General features: G+C 40.5%; 2 protein-coding genes and 1 pseudogene across 8 annotated transcripts in view; 2 read left to right on the forward strand and 1 right to left on the reverse strand.

Annotated features, from left to right (window-relative positions):
- The window catches only part of LOC134224547 (kinesin-like protein unc-104), a 174,547-nt gene that overhangs the window by 3,372 nt on the left and 147,981 nt on the right, over positions 1-23,194 (forward strand). The window lies entirely within an intron of this gene.
- On the reverse strand, positions 12,223-13,635 carry LOC134222482 (uncharacterized protein K02A2.6-like). Its single transcript, XM_062701633.1, has one exon. It carries the CDS (start codon positions 13,633-13,635, stop codon positions 12,223-12,225), a length of 1,413 nt encoding a protein of 470 aa, XP_062557617.1.
- On the forward strand, positions 19,724-20,651 carry LOC134222484 (uncharacterized; annotated as a pseudogene).

The raw sequence follows: 23,194 nt of genomic DNA on the forward strand, positions 1-23,194 counted from the left end.
CGCTACTTACATTTGGAAGATAATTGGCGGATACATTTGTTCTCAACTCTTGGATTCTGAAGAAAGGCCATAATCGGTCGGCGGGAAACGAAGCCAATTGTGAAGCTGAATTCGATCCAATGATCACTCAACCAGTTGGAAAACCGCCATTGGAGATGTTGGAGAAAAATAAGTAATCTTATGGATATTCAATTTATCAACCCGATTTTGAATGGCTCAGCAAAAAAAATGTCAAACAATAAACCAATGCCCCGTCGCAAGCAATCAATCAGGGTGAACACGGTGAAGTAGCGGTATCAAATGCTGTGACTGGGCAGTGGACGTTCGGTGTACTCTGGACGATCAATTCGTCAGGATTTTCCGTGGACCGTGATCTTCAACAATTACTGGAATCATTAAGTATCATTTCAATTTGATTGTTTGCTTTTTCTTTTACTATTTAATTTCTTTACCTAATCCTTTTATATTCCTCTCTCTTTTATGCTATTCCTTATTTCTTATAAAACCTTCACACAGGAAATTATTTGACCACAATCCATTATGAGCCAGATTTCTTCCCAGGTTAAAATAAAAAGATTCTGATAAAGGTTTTTTTTTCCAAATACACAATGCTAACTTTGAATTCAACAGTTTTCCCTAAAAACAATAATTATTATTATTATTATTTTATAAAATAAGCGTTTTTGATATTTTGTTTTTTGTTTGGTTCCATTTTACTTTTTTTCATTTTCTTCAATTGCTTGAATGCTATAACCATTGAAAAAACTTTTTTACCATGTAAAACATCTTATAATAACCAATCTAAATTTCTAATCTTGTAATTACCTAATTGTAGATTGTGATGAAATCTACAATAACCCTGAATATTATTTTCTCCAGAACTTCATCTAAGAATTTAGCAAAGATTTATGCTATGCTATTCAATTGTTTTTGAATACAGGTCCTGTTCTTATCTCAACAACTCCCATATTCGGGTGGCAAACCGGTAAAATATTATTGTCCTATTTCCACACACTGAATTTATTTTATAATATTCGGTGATTCCAGCCGTACTTCCTGCATCAGAACAGTACGGTAAATCTTTGGAAGATCAAATTTCACAACTAGGAAATTTGGAGACTGATCCGTATATATATATATTAAAATATCTGATAGGCTTTAATATTCTTTTATTTGTAGAGAACGCTACTTAATATGGTGCATTTCCATAAATAGTAAAATAATACCGGGCTCAATGTGAACGCACTGGAATTTTTTGCTAAGGTGCACCAATCAAACTGCAAGAGTAGCAGCCAATAACAGCTACCGCAGATACGAAACCGACGACAATCCCCACAGTCCCCAAAACGGCAACAGTTGGGCATTGCGACCACAGTTCCGATGGAAGTAAAGGAGGATGAGAAGTAAAAAATCACGGAAACTTCGATGTCTTATTGGATATACTTGTTACGCCCTGTTCAAACCTGGAGCTATTGAAGCACTAAACTGGTGAGCACGTTCCAATTATTTACTTTAATTCCTTCAATCGCTATATAAAAACAAAAATTCCTGAAATTGATCTCTAAATACGCACAGGATATTGTGGGAGTCCCAGGTATCCGGTTCAAGCTTTAGCTAGCAACGGTGGCTCTTCTTGACCTTCTATTCCCTGAGTAGCTAGTACGAATAAGGGCGTCCTTGTGAAGTTTTGCTGTACCTGTTATGAACAACTAGTACATCCCATTCCCTACACTCACTTAAGAAACTTGCCTTGTTTCAGAAGTGAATCCTTTTTGTAGTACTAGTCTTCGTAACAAAAAAGGGCACCATTACGGAGCATGAGATTTGATCAAATTATTCGTAGTACTACTTGACCAACACCCCCAGCCGGGTGAGGGGTAGAGGATGACTCACACACACACAGCTATACGCAACATAATCTTCAACTAGCATAGATTTAAACTGAATAACGTAGGAAACATGAAATAACTAAGACAGACAAAATGATAGTAGAATTAAACACTGTAAGACGATATGACGCCGTACTAAACATTTGACATAATTATGAATGAGGATACGAAAAGATTGACAATAGAAACATAGACGTGGAGATCAATCATAAGACTTCCTAAGCCCATCATCAAATTGAAGCTCATGAACTGTCGAATCTTGTTTGGAGGCAATTCCGATGCTGTCGAGAACTATCGTAGCCCACAATGATAGTATTCGGGTTTTCTCGAAATGAAGTTCAGAATATGTAGTGATTAAAATTGTGAGTAGAGAATTTTTGATGATTGCTTGGTGAACGGTTCTAAACTGCGGCCCGCTTTGGCCTTTTAAAGCAGTTTTAGAGACTTTCACTGAATAATCTTCAAAATCTAATGCAACATTATAGTTAAAATACGTTTTCATTAGAGTTTCCTACTTCATCATCAATATCATTATATTTTGACTGAAACACGTATTATTATTATTTATTCAGACTAAGGCCGAAGTGGCCTGTGCGGTATATAAGAGTCTTCTCCATTCGGCTCGGTCCATGGCTACACGTCGCCAGCCACGCAGTCTACGGAGGGTTCGCAAGTCATCTTCCACCTGATCGATCCACCTTGCCCGCTGCGCACCTCGCCTTCTTGTGGCCGTCGGATCGTTGTCGAGAACCATTTTCACCGGATTACTGTCCGACATTCTGGCTACGTGCCCGGCCCACCGCAGTCTTCAGATTTTCGCGGTGTGAACGATGGATGGTTCTCCCAACAGCTGATGCAACTCTTGGTTCATTCGCCTCCTCCACGTACCGTCCGCCATCTGCACCCCACCATAGATGGTACGCAGCACTTTCCTTTCGAAAACTCCAAGTGCGCGTTCGTCCTCCACGAGCATCGTCCAGGTCTCGTGTCCGTAGAGGACTACCGGTCTAATGAGCGTTTTGTAGATTGTCAGTTTGGTACGGCGGCGAACTCTATTCGATCGGAGCGTCTTGCGGAGTCCAAAGTATGTACGATTTCCAGCCACTATACGTCTCCAAATTTCTCTACTGGTATCATTTTCGGCAGTCACCAGTGAGCCCAAGTACACAAATTCTTCTACCACCTCGATTTCGTCACCACCGATGCCAACTCGCGGTGGGTGGCTCACATTGTCTTCTCTTGAACCTCTTCTTATCATGTACTTCGTCTTCGACGTGTTGATGACTAGCCCGATCCGCTTGGCTTCCCTCTTCAGTCTGATGTAGGGTTCCTCCATCTTCTCAAAGTTACGTACCATAATATCAATGTCGTCGGCGAAGCCAAATAGCTGGACGGACTTATTGAAAATTGTACCACTCGTGTTAATCCCTGCTCTTCGTATTACCCCTTCAAAAGCGATGTTGAATAGCAGACACGAAAGACCATCACCTTGCCGTAACCCTCTGCGGGTTTCGAAGGGACTCGAGAATGCCCCTGAAACTCGAACTACGCACATCACCCGATCCATCGTCGCCTTGATCAACCGTGTCAGTTTATCCGGAAATCCGTTTTCGTGCATTAGCTGCCATAGCTGGTCCCGATCGATTGTATCATATGCGGCTTTAAAGTCGATGAATAGATTATGTGTGGGCACGTTGTATTCGCGGCACTTCTGCAGTACTTGGCGAATGGCGAACACCTGGCCCGTGGTGGAGCGTTCGCCCATAAAACCCGCCAGGTACTGCCCCACGAACTCCCTTGCAATTGGTGCTAGTCGACGGCATAAAATTTGGGAGAGTACCTTGTAGGCGGCGTTCAGCAATGTGATTGCGCGGTAGTTGCTACAATACAGCTTATCGCCCTTTTTGTAGATGGGACACACGACACCTTCCATCCACTCCTGCGGTAAAACTTCCTCCTCCCAAATCTTGGTAATGACCCAGTGCAGCGCTCTAGCCAGTGCCTCACCACCGTGTTTAAATAGCTCTCCTGGTAGTTGGTCTACCCCAGGGGCTTTGTTGTTCTTCAGCCGGCCAATCTCCTCCTGGATTTCCTGGAGATCCGGGGTCGGTAGAATTATGTCCTGCGCGCGTTCCCCCAGGTCCATCACCATACCGCCATCTTCGTCTGCCACATCGCCATTCAGGTGCTCTTCGTAGTGCTGTCGCCACCTTTGGATCACCTCACGCTCGTTCGTAAGAAGGTTCCCGTTTATGTCCTTACACATATCAGGCTGTGGCACGCGGCCCTTACGTGAACGGTTCAACTTCTCATAGAACTTTCGTGTGCTATTAGCGCGGTACAGTTGCTCCATATCTTCACGGTCTCGATCTTGCTGCTGGCGCTTGTTCCTCCGGAAAATCGAGTTTTGTCTGTTCTGCGCCCGTTTGTATCGTGCCTCATTCGCCCTCGTGCGGTGTTGCAGCAATCTCGCCCATGCTGCATTCTTCTTCTCAACTAACTGCTCATATTCGCCGTCATACCAGTCGTTTCTCTGATCCGGGAGCACCGAGCCTAGTGCAGCGGTTACGGTGCTTTCCAATGGCGGATCGAATATATCTCCAGCCATCTTCAAGAGACGCTGCGCCTAGCTGCTCTTCTGTTGGGAGTGTCACTTCCAGCTGCTGCGCGTATCCTTGGGCTAGTATACCGTCTTGTAGCCGCCTAATGTTAAGCCGCGGCGTCCCGACTAGAAGAGCATAACAAAAAATTAACAAAATTTTAACATATTGTGATATTTATAACTTATTTTGATACAATTTAGTTCTCAGTAGCCATTTTCTTTCAAATGTTGTAACAGGATTATATCATAATATGATGTGAAAAATGCTTAACACCGAATTGCCCAACAGTAGGCAATTAAAATAGATGTAGCAAAGTCTCTCAGCCATATATGCATATCATGGATATCACAAATATCACAACGCTGATAAAATTTGAGAAGGTTGCCTTATTTGTAATGTTGTTAATTTCATGTTCTCGAAAAATATTCTAGTTCAGACAAAAACAAAAATATTATAATTGTTGATCGCAATCTGTAGACCTATCACGACCTGTAAAAATTCCAACTGCACAGAAACAATATATTTTGTATCTTATTCTGTTATAAATTTCTAACAAAATATGTTATTTTTATGATAAAATTGTAACAAAATTTGATAGTTTCTTGTTTCCAGTCGTGCAGTTTTTGATAGAAATTTAGATATTTTAACAACATCCTGCACCATGTTTCTAACACATTTTGTTATAAAAATTTAGTATAACATAATAACATAGGATGATATAATTTTGATATGACCTTCTAGTCGGGGTTCGACTTCGACGCGTGTTGTACACCGTCGAGAGTTTTGAGCGCAGGGATACTGCAACGAGGTAGTGGTCGGATTCAATATTTGCACTGCGGACGCTCGTGATGTCGGAGAAGAATTTACAGTCGATTAGCACGTGGTCGATTTGGTTTTCCGTTTCTTGGTTAGGTGATCTCCATGTGGCCTTGTAGATATTTTTGCGGGAAAAGAAGGTGCTTCGGACTACCATTCCGCAGGAGGCTGCGAAGTTTATGCACCGTTGGCCGTTATCATTCGATACGGTGTGCAGACTATCCGGTCCGATGACCTGTCTATACAGAGGCGCATCCCCGTTCCGAGTCGTGGGTAGGACAAATAGGAAATGCCGATTTGGGCAACAGTTCTGGTAGCATTGAGCGATTCTCAGGTGTTACAATACTATTGTGTCACTTACATCTGTTAACACAAATAATGATTTTGGACTAATCACTGGAAGCAAAGCACTCTTCCATAGTCGAGATTTGTCTTGGTCACGTTCTTGTGAATGCTGGAGGAAAAAGAATGGTTAGTTGGGACACCTATACTTAAGAAAGGAGCAGAGAAATCTTCGTCCTCTCATCAGTGCCACGGGAGGTTTTGGAACTGTTAGTGTGAAAGTTGTAACGGTAGGAATCGTTTTGGTAGAACATGAAACACAGAAAGAACTAAGGCATACAGAATAGGAAAGGGCGAGTCTGTGATCGAACCCATGATCTCCTGCTCATAGGCAGAAACGATAGCCACTAGACCACCGACCAATTTGGGCAACAGTTCTGGTATTAAAAAATCGATGCAAATTTTACAAATTTTAGAAATTTAAAAATTTATTTAACGGTTTCAATCATTTTTTTTTCAACTGCTAGGATTTCATATTACCTCCAGGATCTAGCGATTCAAAGCAAACTACCAAAAAATCGCATGATTGTCGAAGAATCTGTTTTCGGAGCTCAGAATCCTTTACGGATCAGATTTAGAGCGGTCTTCGGAATGTTTCTGGTTCCTCAGATTTCAATAGCTCTTTTGAGGTTTGAAGAAGACTTTTTCCGCAGGCTTCTAATAATCCATTCAATCGCATGATTGTTTAAAGCATTATCATAACTTCTAAAATATTTGATTAATCGCATTTGCAGATTTCAACAACTTCTATTTTAACTCTGCAAGACATCTTTGAGTGCCTTAGGGATTTTAAAAATGCCTGAAGTCCTAAACAACAATCAGTAGTCTATTGCTTTACGAAAACATCTATAACTATTGTTTGGACTCTGATTAACTTTAAAATCACCTTCTGCTAACACACAAATTCTTGCCATCCAATGACTTCATATGTTCTTACAACAATCATGGGTAGAACAATCCTTTGACTGTCCTACCCAGGAAAATTCATGCGTAGGACATGTCCTATCTGTCCCACCCACTCCCGGCGCCACTGTGTCTATACATTTCCTCCCTTCCTACCTGAGCGTTTATGTCGCCGGCAGTGGGCATCTATCGTATCTCTGCTCCAGATGTGCGTAGAATGCTTCTTTCTCGTCGTCGGGTCTCCCTTCGTGTGGGCAGTGCACGTTGATGATGACATAGTTGAAGAAACGGTCTTTTATCCTCAGCTTGCACATCCCGACTAGAAGGTCATATCAAAATTATATCATCCTATGTTATTATGTTATACTAAATTTTTATAACAAAATGTGTTAGAAACATGGTGCAGGATGTTGTTAAAATATCTAAATTTCTATCAAAAACTGCACGACTGGAAACAAGAAACTATCAAATTTTGTTACAATTTTATCATAAAAATAACATATTTTGTTAGAAATTTATAACAGAATAAGATACAAAATATATTGTTTCTGTGCAGTTGGAATTTTTACAGGTCGTGATAGGTCTACAGATTGCGATCAACAATTATAATATTTTTGTTTTTGTCTGAACTAGAATATTTTTCGAGAACATGAAATTAACAACATTACAAATAAGGCAACCTTCTCAAATTTTATCAGCGTTGTGATATTTGTGATATCCATGATATGCATATATGGCTGAGAGACTTTGCTACATCTATTTTAATTGCCTACTGTTGGGCAATTCGGTGTTAAGCATTTTTCACATCATATTATGATATAATCCTGTTACAACATTTGAAAGAAAATGGCTACTGAGAACTAAATTGTATCAAAATAAGTTATAAATATCACAATATGTTAAAATTTTGTTAATTTTTTGTTATGCTCTTCTAGTCGGGATCCTTGTGTTGTTTGGCTGCCACCCAATCACACGTTGGCGCATCTTACCCAGCACTATGAAGCTGGTTCCCAGCTCGTTGGTGGTGCCACAGCTTTGGTAGAAGGTAGCCGCTCGATGCCCGCTTGTCCACACTTTCTGTCCTGCCCAGCAAATCTCCTGCAGCGCCACGACGTCGAAGTTGCGGGGATGTAATTCATCGTAGATCATCATGTCGCAACCTGCGAACCCTAGCGACTTGCAGTTCCATGTACCAAGCTTCCAATCGTGATCCTTTATTCGTCGCCTAGGTCGTTGCCGATTGTATCGAGTCGTATTATCTTCTATGTCGTTCGTAATGGTTGCTTTTAAAGGTTTTTGGGCCTGCACAAACCTGGTGGTTCAAAAAACGACCCAGCTCCACCACGCTCACTTGATTCTGTCCCATGCTCCGAGTGTCCTCCAAAAGCCGATTTGAACAAAAACTGATTGAGAACAAGCCGATTTAAGTTTGTATGAAAACTATTATGGGAAACTAAACCATTCATTACACTGGCTACAGCGCCTCCCCTCCAAACGCTGGCGAAAAGAGAACCCACATAGCTGAAAGCAACATTCCAGAGACTTCACTGAACGCACCTTAGGAAAGATCCGTTGAAATAGCATTTTATACTCCGCTCACCCCCATGTCACACTTTTTGTATGAAGTATCTGCTCCTGGTGAGATGGATATGTATCACAGAAAAAATCTGGCTATTTTGTTGAATTTCACAAACACAATGTCAGCTGAACGGAAACGGCAAATTTGACGGAAAATTTCTGGGCTAACTGTCAAATTTGCCGTTTCCGTTTCTGTTCCGCCGACATTGTATTTGGGGCTTTATTATCATGCTAAAGATTTGCAACCTCGATTAAAATCGACTCCCAACTATTGGAACGTTCATTTAATATGCATTGTCTAAGGAGTTAAAGCTCTTGAATTTCATCCAGTCATATGGTCTTCCCCTCACCAGCGCCCAATCACGGAGTGCCACAATCAGAATAATGTAAAATTCAACCTCGCCATATCAACTGCCATACAAACCTGAAACGACCTGAGCACGGTAAGCCCCTATTCAAACCAACCGAAACCAGCGAACGACACCCAAAATATGAAACATAATCGACTGAGCGCGGCGGAGCAAAATCTGTTTTGGGCCACCCTGTTTATTAGTTTGCTGCTATCGGTACCGGTGTTTACACTCGCTCCGCGATCAGTTTTTAGTCGTTTTTTCGAACAAAAATAGCAGTTTATATTAAGTTTTCGCGTCAAACAAGTGACTGATTTCATAAAGTGATGTTTCATTTGCATTCCATCAACATTTCGGGCTGCTCATGTCCGGAGAAGTGTGTAAAAAAAATATTTTTTCAATGCCCTTTGAGAAGAAGTGGAGTGCAGTGATAAACCAAAAAAAACGCGGACGGCAGTTAAATTTGCACGAAACTGCTGGTTTAGGCTATAGGGTAAATCACTACTTGGGCCTATGGACCCGGTTCCCGGCTCACTGCACAGAAAACTAATGATTTATACTGTTTGGAAGCCGTAGGTTTATGATTGATAATTTTTAAAAAGTCTCCCATTTATTTTTCACAATACTCAATATTTTTCAATCACTTGTTTTACTCCTAATTGATTCAATTGTAGAACATAAAAATGTAGATTTCAAAATCTCGCTCTCCGATGCCACACCACTGAGCCGGAGTGATTCTTTCCACTTTTACAAAACGGTATCATCAAATAAACACCTACCTGAAAATCGTCCTAGTGCTCGTTACAATCATTGCTTCAAGCTTTTAATCACCACACCATAATCAGGGTGGCCATCGAACCGGGAAAAACGGGAAAAGCGGGAAAAAGACGGGAATTTGAAGTCACCGGGAAAAAAAGCGGGAAAACCGGGAATTCAGGACATGTACCGGGAAAAAATAAATTTTCGTCCAGTTACATTCAAAATTCTTCAAAGTTTTCAATGAAGTTGATATAAGAAAAGTTTTACTCTTTTATGTTTATTACTCAGTCGCACTGAATTATTTTAGAAATGATTTTAGTACACGGTGTGTGAAGAACAAAAATTAAGTAGATCTTTTTCCCAATTCCAGTTTGTGTTATCACTAGATCGCTAGATGAGATGCTTCAATTTGTTTGTAATTTTCAATTGCATGGAAATCAAAAAAATATGGTGTTAAATATATAATTTAACACTTATTTAAGAGTTGTTTAGAATTATATTTAAAAATTCTACAAATCATTGGAAAATGTTAATTGTTTGATTAATGTGATTTTGTCTGTAGTATTTTAGAGAATAAAATATCTTTAGTTAAGTGTTTTCCACAACTAACCTGATATAATAGAAGGTAATGATGGTGAAAGATATACTGCAAGATTTTCTTTATCTTGTTACACGGAAAATAAGGAATAAATTCCAAAACTTTGAAAATTCCAACATTGAATGGGAACTTTTTAATAATAAATTCAATATTTTATTTTAATGGATAGAAAATTGAAATAAAGAAAAAAAAACTATAAATGTAAATCGTAATATTGATTGAATTACGAAACGAGTATTTCGATTGCTCAAAATGTGCTTTATAGATATTTTGGAAAATAAAATAATTATTTTGATCATCAACAAATATTTGGGTTAAATCTGTGTTCAAATTAATTTTGTGGATTTCCAGAAAAGCGATACCAATAACTATGATGAGGTAATATACTGCTTTACTACTTTATTTCTAATTTCTCCTAGTTAAAATTTTCGATTTAATTTGAATTACTTTATAAGAGAATTGCGTATTTCCTCACATAATTTTGAGATAAATTGAAAAGCTACCTCAGTTACTCAAGAAGGTATTCTTTTAAATAGTCTGAATAAGATCAAACCGAGAGCTGAACATTAAAAACATTTCTGCTAAAGTATATACGTTTTTAATGCGTTCTATGAACATTATGCTCTAAGAAGGGAGAATTACACTAGACTGGCATGCAATGTCCATCTTTAATTTATCTATTTCAAGTTAAATAAAAACCGGGAAAATTTGACAAAAATTATCGGGAAAAGCGGGAAAAAACCGGGAATTTGAAAATCGAATTTCAGTGGCCACCCTGCATAATGCTTAACACACGCACTTCAATCTAATCACTAGAACTTATATAAACATAATTAGAATACATTTAAAAATATATTCTCAAACCGAACAAAAAATCACCTCGGCCCAAAAACTTCTAGCCGCACCGTGCTGCCAAAAGGCCAGGAGAATGAAAATGATCCTTTATCGTTAATAGGAAAACTGTATAATAAGTTGACGCTATCATGTTATTTATAATTTTCTCGATTTCAAAAGGCAAAACAAATATTGTTTTTAAGTATTTGGAAAAAATTTGGATGAGTAAATATATCTTCTCAACCAAATAAAAATGATTATGAATGATACCATCTGGCATCTTGTTGTCGTGGAACGTGTATATTTGTGTTTACGTCGCATTTTCTACCGTACCGAGAGAGAATGAGAGAAAAGTGTTGAGAGATTGAGTGAAATTTTGCTTAGGCCGGGAACTGGTTTTATGATATGCCGGAATGGAAATCGCTATGACTGAAATGAGTGCTGCACCTCGTTAATTTAAATCAAATAAAAGCTTTTTTAAACGATATTTAGCACGAATAGCTATTTTTTAAGCAGAAGTTAACCCCAATGCAGTATTATACAGCCCACAAAATTCAGGAAAAGTTGCTTCCTGTCATAAATATCAATTGAATAATGCAGTCGTACGCATGTTAGGCCGGAAATGGGGTAAGAAACCCTATTTCGTGCCGAAATGCATAGGACTTTTTGAAGAAACATGTTAATTATCACGGGAAGTACATAAATATACTGTGAACAGGTTAGTAATCTGAATATTAAACTTTTGTTCGATGCTGTTCGATGCATTCGAATGTTGGTGGGAGAGGAGTGCGGGAGGTGTTGGGTTGACCCGTGGAAGGTCCGGTGCCATATTGACTGCCATCGTGGTACTCTTCCAACTATGTCCTTAACAGGGCCCACTGTCAAACCCCACCACATCCTAGGCAGGCGCCACAACTCGCAGATGGCCTGGGGAGGGATAGTCAAGCCCTTGGACATAGTCCCTGCTGCCCGCGTTCTTCTTTCGCGCAGCTTACTGTTAATTTAGCACTTCCACAATTATTAACTGCGAGGTTTCTAAGCCAAGTAACCATTTCTGCATTCGTATATCATGAGGCAAACACGGTGATTCTTTTATGCCCAGGTAAGTCGGAACAATTTCCAAACCGAAAATTTCCTAGGCCGGCACCGGGAATCGAACCCATCCTCAGCATGGTCTTGCTTTGTAGCCGTGCATCTTAACGCACGGCTAAGGAGGGCCCCATAAACTGTAGTTGTTTTACATATATTTTTTAACGTGTTAATTTTCTATCAATACTATCAATACAGTAGAATCAATAATGAACATTAAAATAAAAAAGTTCTTTCAGAGTACATCAAATCATAGCATTACATACTGTCAGGTTCTTAACCACAAATAAAACACGTCCGTCTCGTATGCGACTTAAACTCAAACTCCCTTTATTCATGTCATTCCTTCCTGTAACTGTTCTTGTTTACAATGTCGTTCACGCTCTTCTCCCTGCAACTGAAACCACTCATCTCATAGAGGTCAGACATAAAGTACATCACAATCCCTCCCTTTCTTTACACTAACGAACATTGTTTATCTGAAAATCACTTAAATACACTGGTTGCTTCTTCTGTCTTTGCGGTCGTGTCTGGTTCATTATCGGAATGGCTGGATCACAGCTGTGGTCGTTTGTCCGCTCGTCACTTTGGTCAGTCGCCAGGTCCAGGTCCGAAACTTCATCCTCTGAAGACCTCTGCCCATCCCCTTGGACATTTGGTGTAAGTCGCTTGACATGAGATGCGTTTCTGTGGATAATACTATCAGAGACTTTTGAACGAAGTGTTACCTGTGAACCGTTTTTCTCGATAACCACCCACTCTTCTGGACTGAAGTTCGAGGTCAGCTTGTTCTCCTTGGTGGGTCTCTTTACCACAACTGTATCACCCACTAGCACGTTACTTGTTCTTGCACGTCGTCGTAGATTGGCGTATTCTGCGCTTTTGTGCTTTTGCTCTGTATCTTTGTCTCTTATCTCTTCTACCATTCTGTTAGGTTTGAGTGGAACAGACGGAAGCTTGTCTTTTAATATTCTCCCAAACATTAATACAGATGGTGCGACGCCTGTGGTGGAATGAGGAGTTGAATTGTACATTAGTACGCACATCCGAAGGTCCCACTTCCAATCCGTATCTTCTACCTGACTTATTCGCAGATGTTTCTTTATCATGCCATTTACACGCTCAACCTCCCCATTCGCTTGTGGCCAATAAGGAGTACTTTTACGAACTTCGATACCGTACTCCTGACAGAAGCTTTTGAATTCCCCGCTTCTAAATTGTGGACCGTTGTCGGTTTTAAGGGTCTCTGGCATCCCAAACCGGCAAAACGTCTCGTGGAAGGCTTTGACCGTCGTTGCCGCAGTGATTTCTTTCAGGACTATCACCTCTATAAACCTGCTGAAATAATCAACGATAACCAAAAGATTATCTCCAGACGGTAATGGCCCGACGAAATCCGCTGCTAAATCTACCCAAGGTCTTTCCGGCATACACGTAGATCGCAAGGGTTCCGGAGGGTCGAGCGCAGACACAATCGTGCATGATTTGCAGCTTTTCACTATTTTCTCCACCTGTTTGTCCATCCCGGGCCACCACACTTTTTGACGCAGCCTCCGTTTCATAGATATTATTCCCGGGTGTGACTCATGAGCCAGTTGGAGAATTCGAGACCGCAGAGACTCTGGTACAATTATACGTTGGCTTCTCATGAGCAGGTTTCCTGATCGGTATAGTTCGGATTCGAATGGTTTGAAACTCTTGACAGCCTCAGTCCATTGACCGCCTTCCAGAGCTGCAACAAGATCCTTAAGAGCCATGTCTTTTTCAACATGTTCCTCTATTTCCTGTGAAGTGACTGCCTTGGGCACGGAAGTTGCCACAAGAGTTTTTATGAAAGCTTCATTTTCGTCATCAAACGGTTCTGGTTGAGACATTGACAGTCGTGATAACGCGTCAGCTAAATTTGTAGCTCCTGGTTCATATATGACGTCAAACCTGTACGACTGTACTCGCAACACCCATCTTTCAATTCGTGGACATGGTTTAGAACGTTGACTGAAGAGAAAGTCTAGCGGTTTGCAGTCAGTGATAAGTTTGAATGTTGCTCCTAGCAAATACAACCTAAACTTCTCGATAGCCCACACAAGGGCTAATGCCTCTCTCTCGGTCTGAAAATACTTCCTTTCAAGGTCAGTCAAGGCTTTGCTGGCAAACGCAATAATCCTTTTCTCTTTCCTATCATTTTCTTGGAGCAGGACTGCTCCAAGTCCAGTCGGGCTTGCATCCGCAATAAGCAAACTGGTATCATTGGGATCAAAGAAACCAAGAAAACCTACCGATGATATAGCTTTCTTTATCGAATCAAAAGCACACTGATGGACATTTTTCCAGATGAAAGGTGTCCCTGCGCGGAGAAGGTTTCGTAAACTATCCGTTTTACTAGCTAAGCACGGGACAAATCGGCCGACGTATGTCACCAAACCCAGAAAACTCCTTAATTCTGCTGCATTTGACGGGGAACGGAATTGTTCTATAGCTTTCACCCTACTCTCTGTTGGTCTTATACCGTTTACCGACAATTCATGTCCTAAAAACTCGAGTTTACTCACATTAAATATACATTTAGCTGAGTTCAGCAATATCTCGTATTCCGCCAGCCTATCTAACAACGCCTGTAGCCGCTTTGCATGCTCCTCTTCTGAACTTCCGAAAACCACTACGTCGTCGATGTAAACGATAATTCCGTCTAGACCAGCTACTATAGTTTCCATAACTTTTTGGAAAAGTTCTGGGGCTGAACAAACACCGAACATAAGCCTTTTATATCTATAAGAAATGAACACAACATTTGAAAATTCATTACGTTATTTATTCCAATTCATACAAAATAAAGCAAATTAACTCAACAGATTCAGTTACCTGAATAAACCATACTTGGTAATGAAAGTGGTTATTTCGCGCGACCGTTCCGAAATCTCAATTTGGTGGTAAGCATCTTTTATATCCACCTTAGAGAAACGGATGGCTCCCTTGATGCTGCCCAGAAGTTCTTCGATGATAGGAAGCGGATGTTTCTCCCTCAATACAGCGCGATTGGCCCGCCGCATGTCCACACAAAGGCGAACCTCGCCGGAATCCTTCAAGACTGGAACTAACGGGGATACCCAAGCGGATGGTTCTGTCACACGTTCGATAATTCCTTGCTCCAATAAACTCTGTAGCTTAGCCGCAATCAAGCTCTCGAGGGTTATCGGAGCACGCCGATATGGCTGCTGAACTGGTTGTACTGAAAGATCGATCGGAATTTCCAAAAGTATCCCTTTCATTTTTGGAAATTCTTTTGGTGACTGATCGACGGCGGCAATATTGAACCCGATTTGTAATACTTCCAGTTCTCTGGCAGTATCTTCACCTAACAAACACTGCGTTCCCCCTTCTACTACATAAAACTTCGCATTCGTAGTATTAGTTCCTGCAACTATTTCTGCACAGAACATGCCTTTTACATCCAATGGTTCACTGCTGGCATAAGCCTTTAGTACACGATCAGATTGTTTCGACCAATCGTACACTTCAATACCATTCTCTTTCATCTGCTGCCAGATATTTGCTGTAATGATGTTTACATCAGCACCGGAGTCTATCGTCATCGGTACTGCGACCCCACCAATACAGAAACGGAACTGATTACGTCCCATTGCAAAGAAGATGTTTGCATCTTCTTGGTTACCATCGTTCTTCTCTGACACGGCTCTGATGCGTTTCGCTGGATGCTCGTACAAATTGGCTTTCTCGGATATCTCCTGGAACGATCTTTTGCGATGCTGCGAAGAATCTTGGCTTTGGGTTTGCCCAAATCTGAAGCAGCACTTTGCGTAGTGACCCATGATGTAGCATCTATTACATTTCACTCCTTTCGCAGGGCACCACTTGCTAGACTTAAGATGGCCTGGACGACCGCATGCGTAGCACGTCATCACAACCCCACGATTCATAGTCGGGTTACGCGGTGGGTATGCAACCTGATCACGACGTTGGCGTTTCACTAGATTGACACTTCCGTCTTCTCGATTATCACGTCCATTATTCGCCATCTGCATCGATTTCAATTTTGATTCCGAGATTGCTGTTCCCAAAGCGATGATATCGTTCAATGACCTTGCGTCCCTTTTCAAAATCTCCATTCGCAAAGCATCTGAGTTACCCTTCTCTGTTATCTGGTCAATAATCATATCTTCGAAAACGTCAGCCAAAAATTCACACCGCTTTGCCTGAACCCTTAGTCTCAGAGCAAAGTCTGACAATCTTTCACCTGGTTTTTGCGACATCTGCCTGAACACATACCGTTCATACGCAATCATACGCTTAGGCTCAAAATGTGCATCAAAAGCAGCGACAGCAGCATCATAATAAGGAGGATCGCTGAGCACTAAATGGACTCGTTTTGCTTCGGGTAAGTTGTCATGCAACTCCTGCAAATCAGGGCCGCCAAGAAATAGTAATTTCGCTAATTTGTCCGACTGATTCGTCACGTTACAGGCGCTGAAGTAACACTCCAACTGCCTTTTCCATTTTGCCCACTCTGATGCTTGTCGATTATCATCAATGTTCATGTCAAACGGTCTGATAACCCGCATCGATTCCATTGCTCTAATAGAAAATTAGAGAAAGGAAATGATGTTTTAATTTGTCCGCTTCAGCTTCAGCACCCTAGAGTATGTGGAATTGCGTTGTTTTGTTTCTAAATTTGTGATATCAATTCAATGTATCCCCCCCCCCCACATTTATATTAATCTTGCTAGTAGTTAATAATAAGCGCCGTCATTCCTGTTGAAATATAGCTTTAGTTCCGTATAATAAGTGACTCCTTTGTCAACTAGATTCATGTGAATGAGAATCTTCCAACGGACGATTTCCGTTACTAAAACCAACAGTTTTAGGCATACAATAGCTAAGACCAACAGTCTTACTTCGTTTATTCCCAAATCCATCAGATTTGAATAAACACTCTACCCAAAACCAGCAGTTTTGGTTTACTCTGATGCAACCAGTATCATTACCCGTAGAGCCAGCAGCTATACGTCATCCGCATCAACAATCAATGAAAACAGCCATTACTAAGGACTACTAGTCCTATCAACGAGCCAGACCCATCAGTTTAGCCTACTGTTCCTCGTTATCATTTCAAATCAACAGCCGTCACCCTATGTTATCGAAAACGACCTCTCACCTCACTCTTCCAATTTGATTCCATGATCAATCGTTTCCATTTTGTGAACTCCATGTTACATAATACATCACCCCTCAATGTATCCCATTCGTGTCTTCCTAACCCGTTACATAAAAGCATACGGACAACAAAACAAATCTTTATGTTTTCCAATCATTTATTTTCAGTAAAACTCTTTTTTTTTCACCGTCTAACTCAAGGCCGTCAGTTCACCAAAAAAAAATTATCATGCCCCTCATTCAATCTCACTTGTTCACTTTTTGAAAGGCACCTCAATAAAACTCACTCAACACATTATAAAAGAAAAATATCTCAATCCGAAAACTTAAAAATTCATAACCTAATTCCACATACTCTGGGTTATAGCAGCATTAAATTGCTTTTTTTCATAGGGTATAGCTCTACCGATTGAAAAAAAATCATGTCAAAATGAAACTAACCTGTATCCAAATCCACCGGAAACAGCCGAAACTCAATGCGGAATCCCACCTCGTACGCCAATTGTCAGGTTCTTAACCACAAATAAAACACGTCCGTCTCGTATGCGACTTAAACTCAAACTCCCTTTATTCATGTCATTCCTTCCTGTAACTGTTCTTGTTTACAATGTCGTTCACGCTCTTCTCCCTGCAACTGAAACCACTCATCTCATAGAGGTCAGACATAAAGTACATCACACATACTATTATAATAATTTAAAACGACCATCGCTTACATAACATGCAATTGATGACTTCAGTCTATCCAGTATCCATCCCCTCTTATCTTTACCTTTCATGATCCAATTTGCACACTCTGCTGTCAATTCGCCATCAGCACGTTGTCAAGGTATTATCGCCCTTAATTAGATATTCGGATCATGTTTTCACTCATGGAATCTGATCATCCCCAGTCATTAAATGTGAAACACAGGCCGAATATATCCTTCCAGGATGAGCGTTGAAGCTGGAAGCAGGTGAACACTGTTGCCACGACTGTTGCTCATAGAATTACACATTTCAGCACAAAGTGAAAACGTCAGGAACGCTGGTATTGGGTGAGCTTTGAGTTTGGTATAAACTTTGTACATGACGTTTTTGCCTTTCTTGTGTACTAAGTATACGTAAAGGCTATATGTTCGCTCCAAAAACAAACTTTTTATAGGAGGCTTGGAGACCCAAAGTATTATATACTAATCGACTCAGTTCGATGAATTGAGGTGATGCCTGTGTGGAGATTAGTATTGGAAAACGTACTTTTTTACATTTTTGCTCTAACGCGGCTTCAATTTATCGTCAATCACGTGACTCAAGCATATAGTCTGGAAGATGCCGACAGATTTGGCAGAAGAAGGTACGTAGCTGGAAGATCGACAAAAAAAGTTAAAGAATAAACGTTTTTTTGCATATGGTTTAACACTCAATCTTCGAAGTGTTATAACTTTTTTCGTGGACGTTCCAGCAATAAGGCACAAACACCTCTAGGTGGATTAATCAGAGTTTTCTACTTTCCCCCGGTACAACATTGAAAAGCAAAAATACTGTTTTCGAATAAGAGTAACGTCACTCGTCACGTTCCATAAGTAAAAAGTTTTCAGTACGCTCGTTTCCTGTATTGAAGGAAACAGGTCTAATATGTAACGGTGATACAAATCTTGATCCGGTTTATTGATAACGAGCACCTAGTACTGCATTCAATTTCCACTCAATGTTATAAAAACTTTACTACTCCTATTTGCCTAAGAGTCTTGTGTGGTTTGCCGTTACATTTTTCGAAGAAAAATAAAACATTCTAATCAATTGATAAAATTATCAATTTTTCTGAAAATTTGACATATTATTTATTTTTATACATTGCTGTGGAATTTTTAAATGGATCATAATTATGTTTATATTTTGTGTAATAGAGTATCAGAATCTTAATGTATTATGCGAATAAATATCAATATGGGACAACACAAGTGGGTTTAAATGTTAAAATTTCTTAAACAAGGCCTATTACTCTATCAGCAATTCTTGAATTGGTCCGGTCTAGGATGTTTTCGGGTTGGAAACTTTCTCGACACCCTGGGCATAGTGTATCAATTGTACTTGCCACATAAGATAACACTCATGCAATGGCTGGCATAGAAAAGCTTTCAATTGATAATTGAGGAAATGTTAATAGAATACTAAATTGAAAAGCAGGCCAAGTTCCAGTTGGAGTGTAGAGTCATAGAAGAAGAAGAAGAATTCTTGAGGCAACCTAAGAATAAAAATCTTTTTCGATGTAATTTTTTTTGTCTTTTAACATTTTTTATCGCAACTTTCACCAAAAGAAGCGGAATTTATTCAAGTTTTAGGAGTTTTATGAGTTTCCAGGATTGGTCACTTGGTTCCGGAGTTATTCCGGATTTAAAATGGGTGTTAGCTTTTGGCCATTTCTCAGAACGCATACTTCGGAAATGATTATTTTAGATATTGGGAACGGCGCATAAACTATACCAAATATGATCAGGAATTTGATCGGTCCAAAATATGGCCTGTATTCCGGTACCGGAGGTTCCGCCGGAACCTGTTACGCGGTCACTTCCTGGGCCATATTTGAACCGATTTGAACCGGTAAATGGATTTACCGAATACCGGTTCAATGGTCAGTCTTGGGAAATAAGTGAAACCCATCATGCGGCACATCAAACTAAATGATTTCAAAAGTTATGGCATTTTATGGTATTTTTGTACATCCTGGGCCATATTTGAACCAATTTGAACCGGTAAATGGATTTACCGAGTACCGGCTCAAAGGTCAATTTTAAGAAATAGGTAAAACCCATCATGCGGCACATCAAACTTCATGATTACAGTGTTAGGGACCCAGAAAACGTAAAAATCACCTTCAAAGGAAAGGAACTTCCAGAAAGCGTAGAAATGTACGACTGCTACTTCAAAGTAGAACTGTACCTATTCCCGATCAAACAGTGCGCGAACTGTTGGGCATTCGGACACCGAAAAGAGATGTGCTGGAGAACCTCGAAATGCCGGGAATGTGGGGAACACCATACAGAAGGAAGCTGTAAACAAAAAGCTTGCATAAACTGCGATGGGCCACATGACCCCACCGACAGACAGTGTCCTGAAAAGGAAAAGTAGGTGAGAATAAATTAGACAATAGAGATGAGTGACGTTTAGCGCTCGCACTCTAATGTGCAATTCGTCATGTGTAAAAACATGTTTGTTTTCCTTCTGCTCATAACCTCAAAAATGATCGGGTCATCACAATGATTTCAAAAAAGTCAAAAAATATATGGAAATATACTCATTTTTACCCAATCTTTGCTGAGTTGCACCATCTAGGGGAGTGTTTGTTTTCCTTTTATCGCCACTCACACATTCGGACGTGAGAATCTCAATGCAACAAGAAAAATTGACGTACAGAGAGGCGTGCTATAAACTAAAGGAACAAAATCAATTCGAGTTACTGTCGAACGCGGAGGAATTCCCGGAAATCGTCAGCGACCCGAAGAATAAAAATGGACCCAGCTCGCAATACAGAACAATTCAACGAACAACGAAAATGTCACTAAGCCAAAACATACCGACAGCAGCAAGGGCGGCGACTTCGTATGCTGACAAAGTGAAGGAAACACCAACTTACCAGTTCACGGACAACCACTACAATGTAACGCTTCTGGAGAAAACTATGAACGAGATTATACAGTTCTGGAGAAACCTTAATTTAGTGAGAAAGCTGATGAAGCTTTAGTCAGTCATCCACATGGAAGCAGCGGGTCAAGCGGCCTCTGAGCTCAACTACGAAGAACTAGTAATCCGAATAAGCACCACACTGAATCGAATTATTGACGAATTCACGATAGAATTGGATGGGTACGCAGAACAAACAGTAAAAGGAACAGAAGAGTCGTCCGAAAACATTGATGGATAAGTTCAAAATCCTACAAACGAATATTCAGTCACTGAGGCCAACTGATGAAACTAGAGAGGATCTAACAGTATTTTTCAGGAAAGACCATTCGGCTATAAGTTGTGTCAACTTCGTGGTCAGCACGGTCAAGGAAGCCAAACAATCTAAAAAACAGATCGTGGCCATATTTCTGGATTTGGACAAAGCCTTTGACCGTGTGGACTGTCAGAAAATGCTGGAAATCTTGTCCAGAAAGGAAATACCCAAGGATACACTAAAATGGATCTACGAATACCTACGTCGAAGGCAAGTCAACATATTATCTCCGGAGAAAACAGTGACGATCACCACCAACACGGGACTACCGCAAGGCTGCCCCCTGTCGCCGCTTCTATTCAACATCTATACAACGAGTCTACACGACATAGAGGAGGATGGAGTAGTGCTGGTCCAATTCGCGGACGATTTCACAATTACTGTAACTGGAGACGCACTGGAGATAGTAGGCAAAGCAAACAGGTTTCTGGTAAAGCTGAATGTGGAACTCAAGAAACTAAACCTGAAGGTAAATCCTAGGATATACGCGGTCAGTTCGGTAGGATAAAAGACACAGATATCAATATCAGAATCCAAGAGGAAAAAATAGAAGTAGTGAATACATATAAGCTGCTAGGATACACGCTAGACAGAGGTCTGAAACACAGAAAGCACATAGAAGCAGTAATCACAAAAGCCAGCAAAAGCATGAATATGCTAAAGGTGATCAGCAATCGCAATAGCCCTGCAGATCCAGAAACACTAAAGATCGGAAACGCGCTGATTCGTTCTAAAATCGAATACGGGGCAATCATCTACGGCAACGCGGCAAAAACGAATCGCCAAAAAACAGAAACGATCCAGAACGCATTCATCAGGTAGCTATGAGGTACTTGAGAAGTACTCCAATCAACGTAATGCTGGCAGACTGCGGACAGCAACCTATGGACAGCAGAGTGGAGTGGTTAGCACTCAAAGAGGCATTAAGAACAGCAATCCCAATCGAAAGTTCATCAATAAGGCCATAACTACAAACAAAAGCCACGGTTCGTTTCTCACTGACCTAGCCTGCGAATACAAAGAGGTATTTCAACAACTATACACGAACAAAGATAATCTCAATCAGAAGTTACAAGAAACTAACTGGCAAAAGGTGGTGGAAACAAATCTTCCTGGAATCGACGAAAAGAAATCCAACGTTAATCCGGAACAATGGAGAGCGGTTGCTAGAGAAACCATACACACGACGTATGAAACGTTCAATCAATTGTACACGGACGCATCCAAGAACTCGAACAGCACAGCAACTGCAGCAGTAGATTGGACAGACAAGACACACATTTCGGAAAAAATTAACCCCAACATCACCAACTAAAAGCAATCTTCGATGCTATCAAAGTAGTGTCGCAGAAGGGATACCAGAAAGCAGTAATCATAACTGATTCGAAAAGTGCCTGCCATAGTCTCAAAAACAAAGAAAAAAGTAGGACGAATTACGTGGTAAGAAACATACTCTGGCTGATAGACGAACTTAAGAAGGAAGGAAAAAAACATTAAAATACAATGGATGCCCAGTAGGGTGGCTCAAAAAACACTTTTTTAAAAATTTTGATGGGCCGCCCTCTTATTCGGTTCTATTTGATGCCCTGATGCTCTGGACAAAATTTCAGCCAAATCGGTCAACGTTTGGGCGGTGCTAAACTCGTCGGAAGTTTATATGGAAAAGTGTATGCAGAAACATCCAAAAATAGTGATTTGCAGTTGGACGGTACAATTTACGATAAAGAACAATGATACTCATTCAGTTCTTGTAGAATTAAATACAGAATGTTATGCTGAAAACCGCGAGAAGATTGAAGTTTATTAAGCAAAGATATTAGCACTTTACTGGAGTGTTGTAGGGGTGAATTTATTTCTTTTCAAAGGTAAAAGAAACGAAATTTGCTCAAACCCCACTACAGTGAAATGCTAATAACTTAGCCGGGCAAACTCTAATCTTCTCGCGGTTTTCTGCATAACATTCTGTATTAAATTCTTCAAGATCTGGATGAGTATCATAGCTCTTCTTCCTAAGTTGTGCCGTCCAACTGCAATTCACTGTTTTTGGATGTTTCTGCATACATTTTTGCATATAAACTTCCAACGAGTTTAGCACCGCCCAAACGTTGACCGATTTGGCTGAAATTTTGTCCAGAGCATCAGGGCATCAAATAGAACCGAATAAGAGGGCGGCCCATCAGAAAAATTGAAAAAAGTTTTTCCCATACTAATTTGAGCCACCCTAATGCCCAGTCACGTGGGCATTGAAGGAAACGAGTGGGCAGACAATACGGCAGTGCAGATTACGA

Source organism: Armigeres subalbatus, chromosome 3, assembly GCF_024139115.2.
Source record: "Armigeres subalbatus isolate Guangzhou_Male chromosome 3, GZ_Asu_2, whole genome shotgun sequence".
NCBI lineage: Eukaryota > Metazoa > Arthropoda > Insecta > Diptera > Culicidae > Armigeres > Armigeres subalbatus.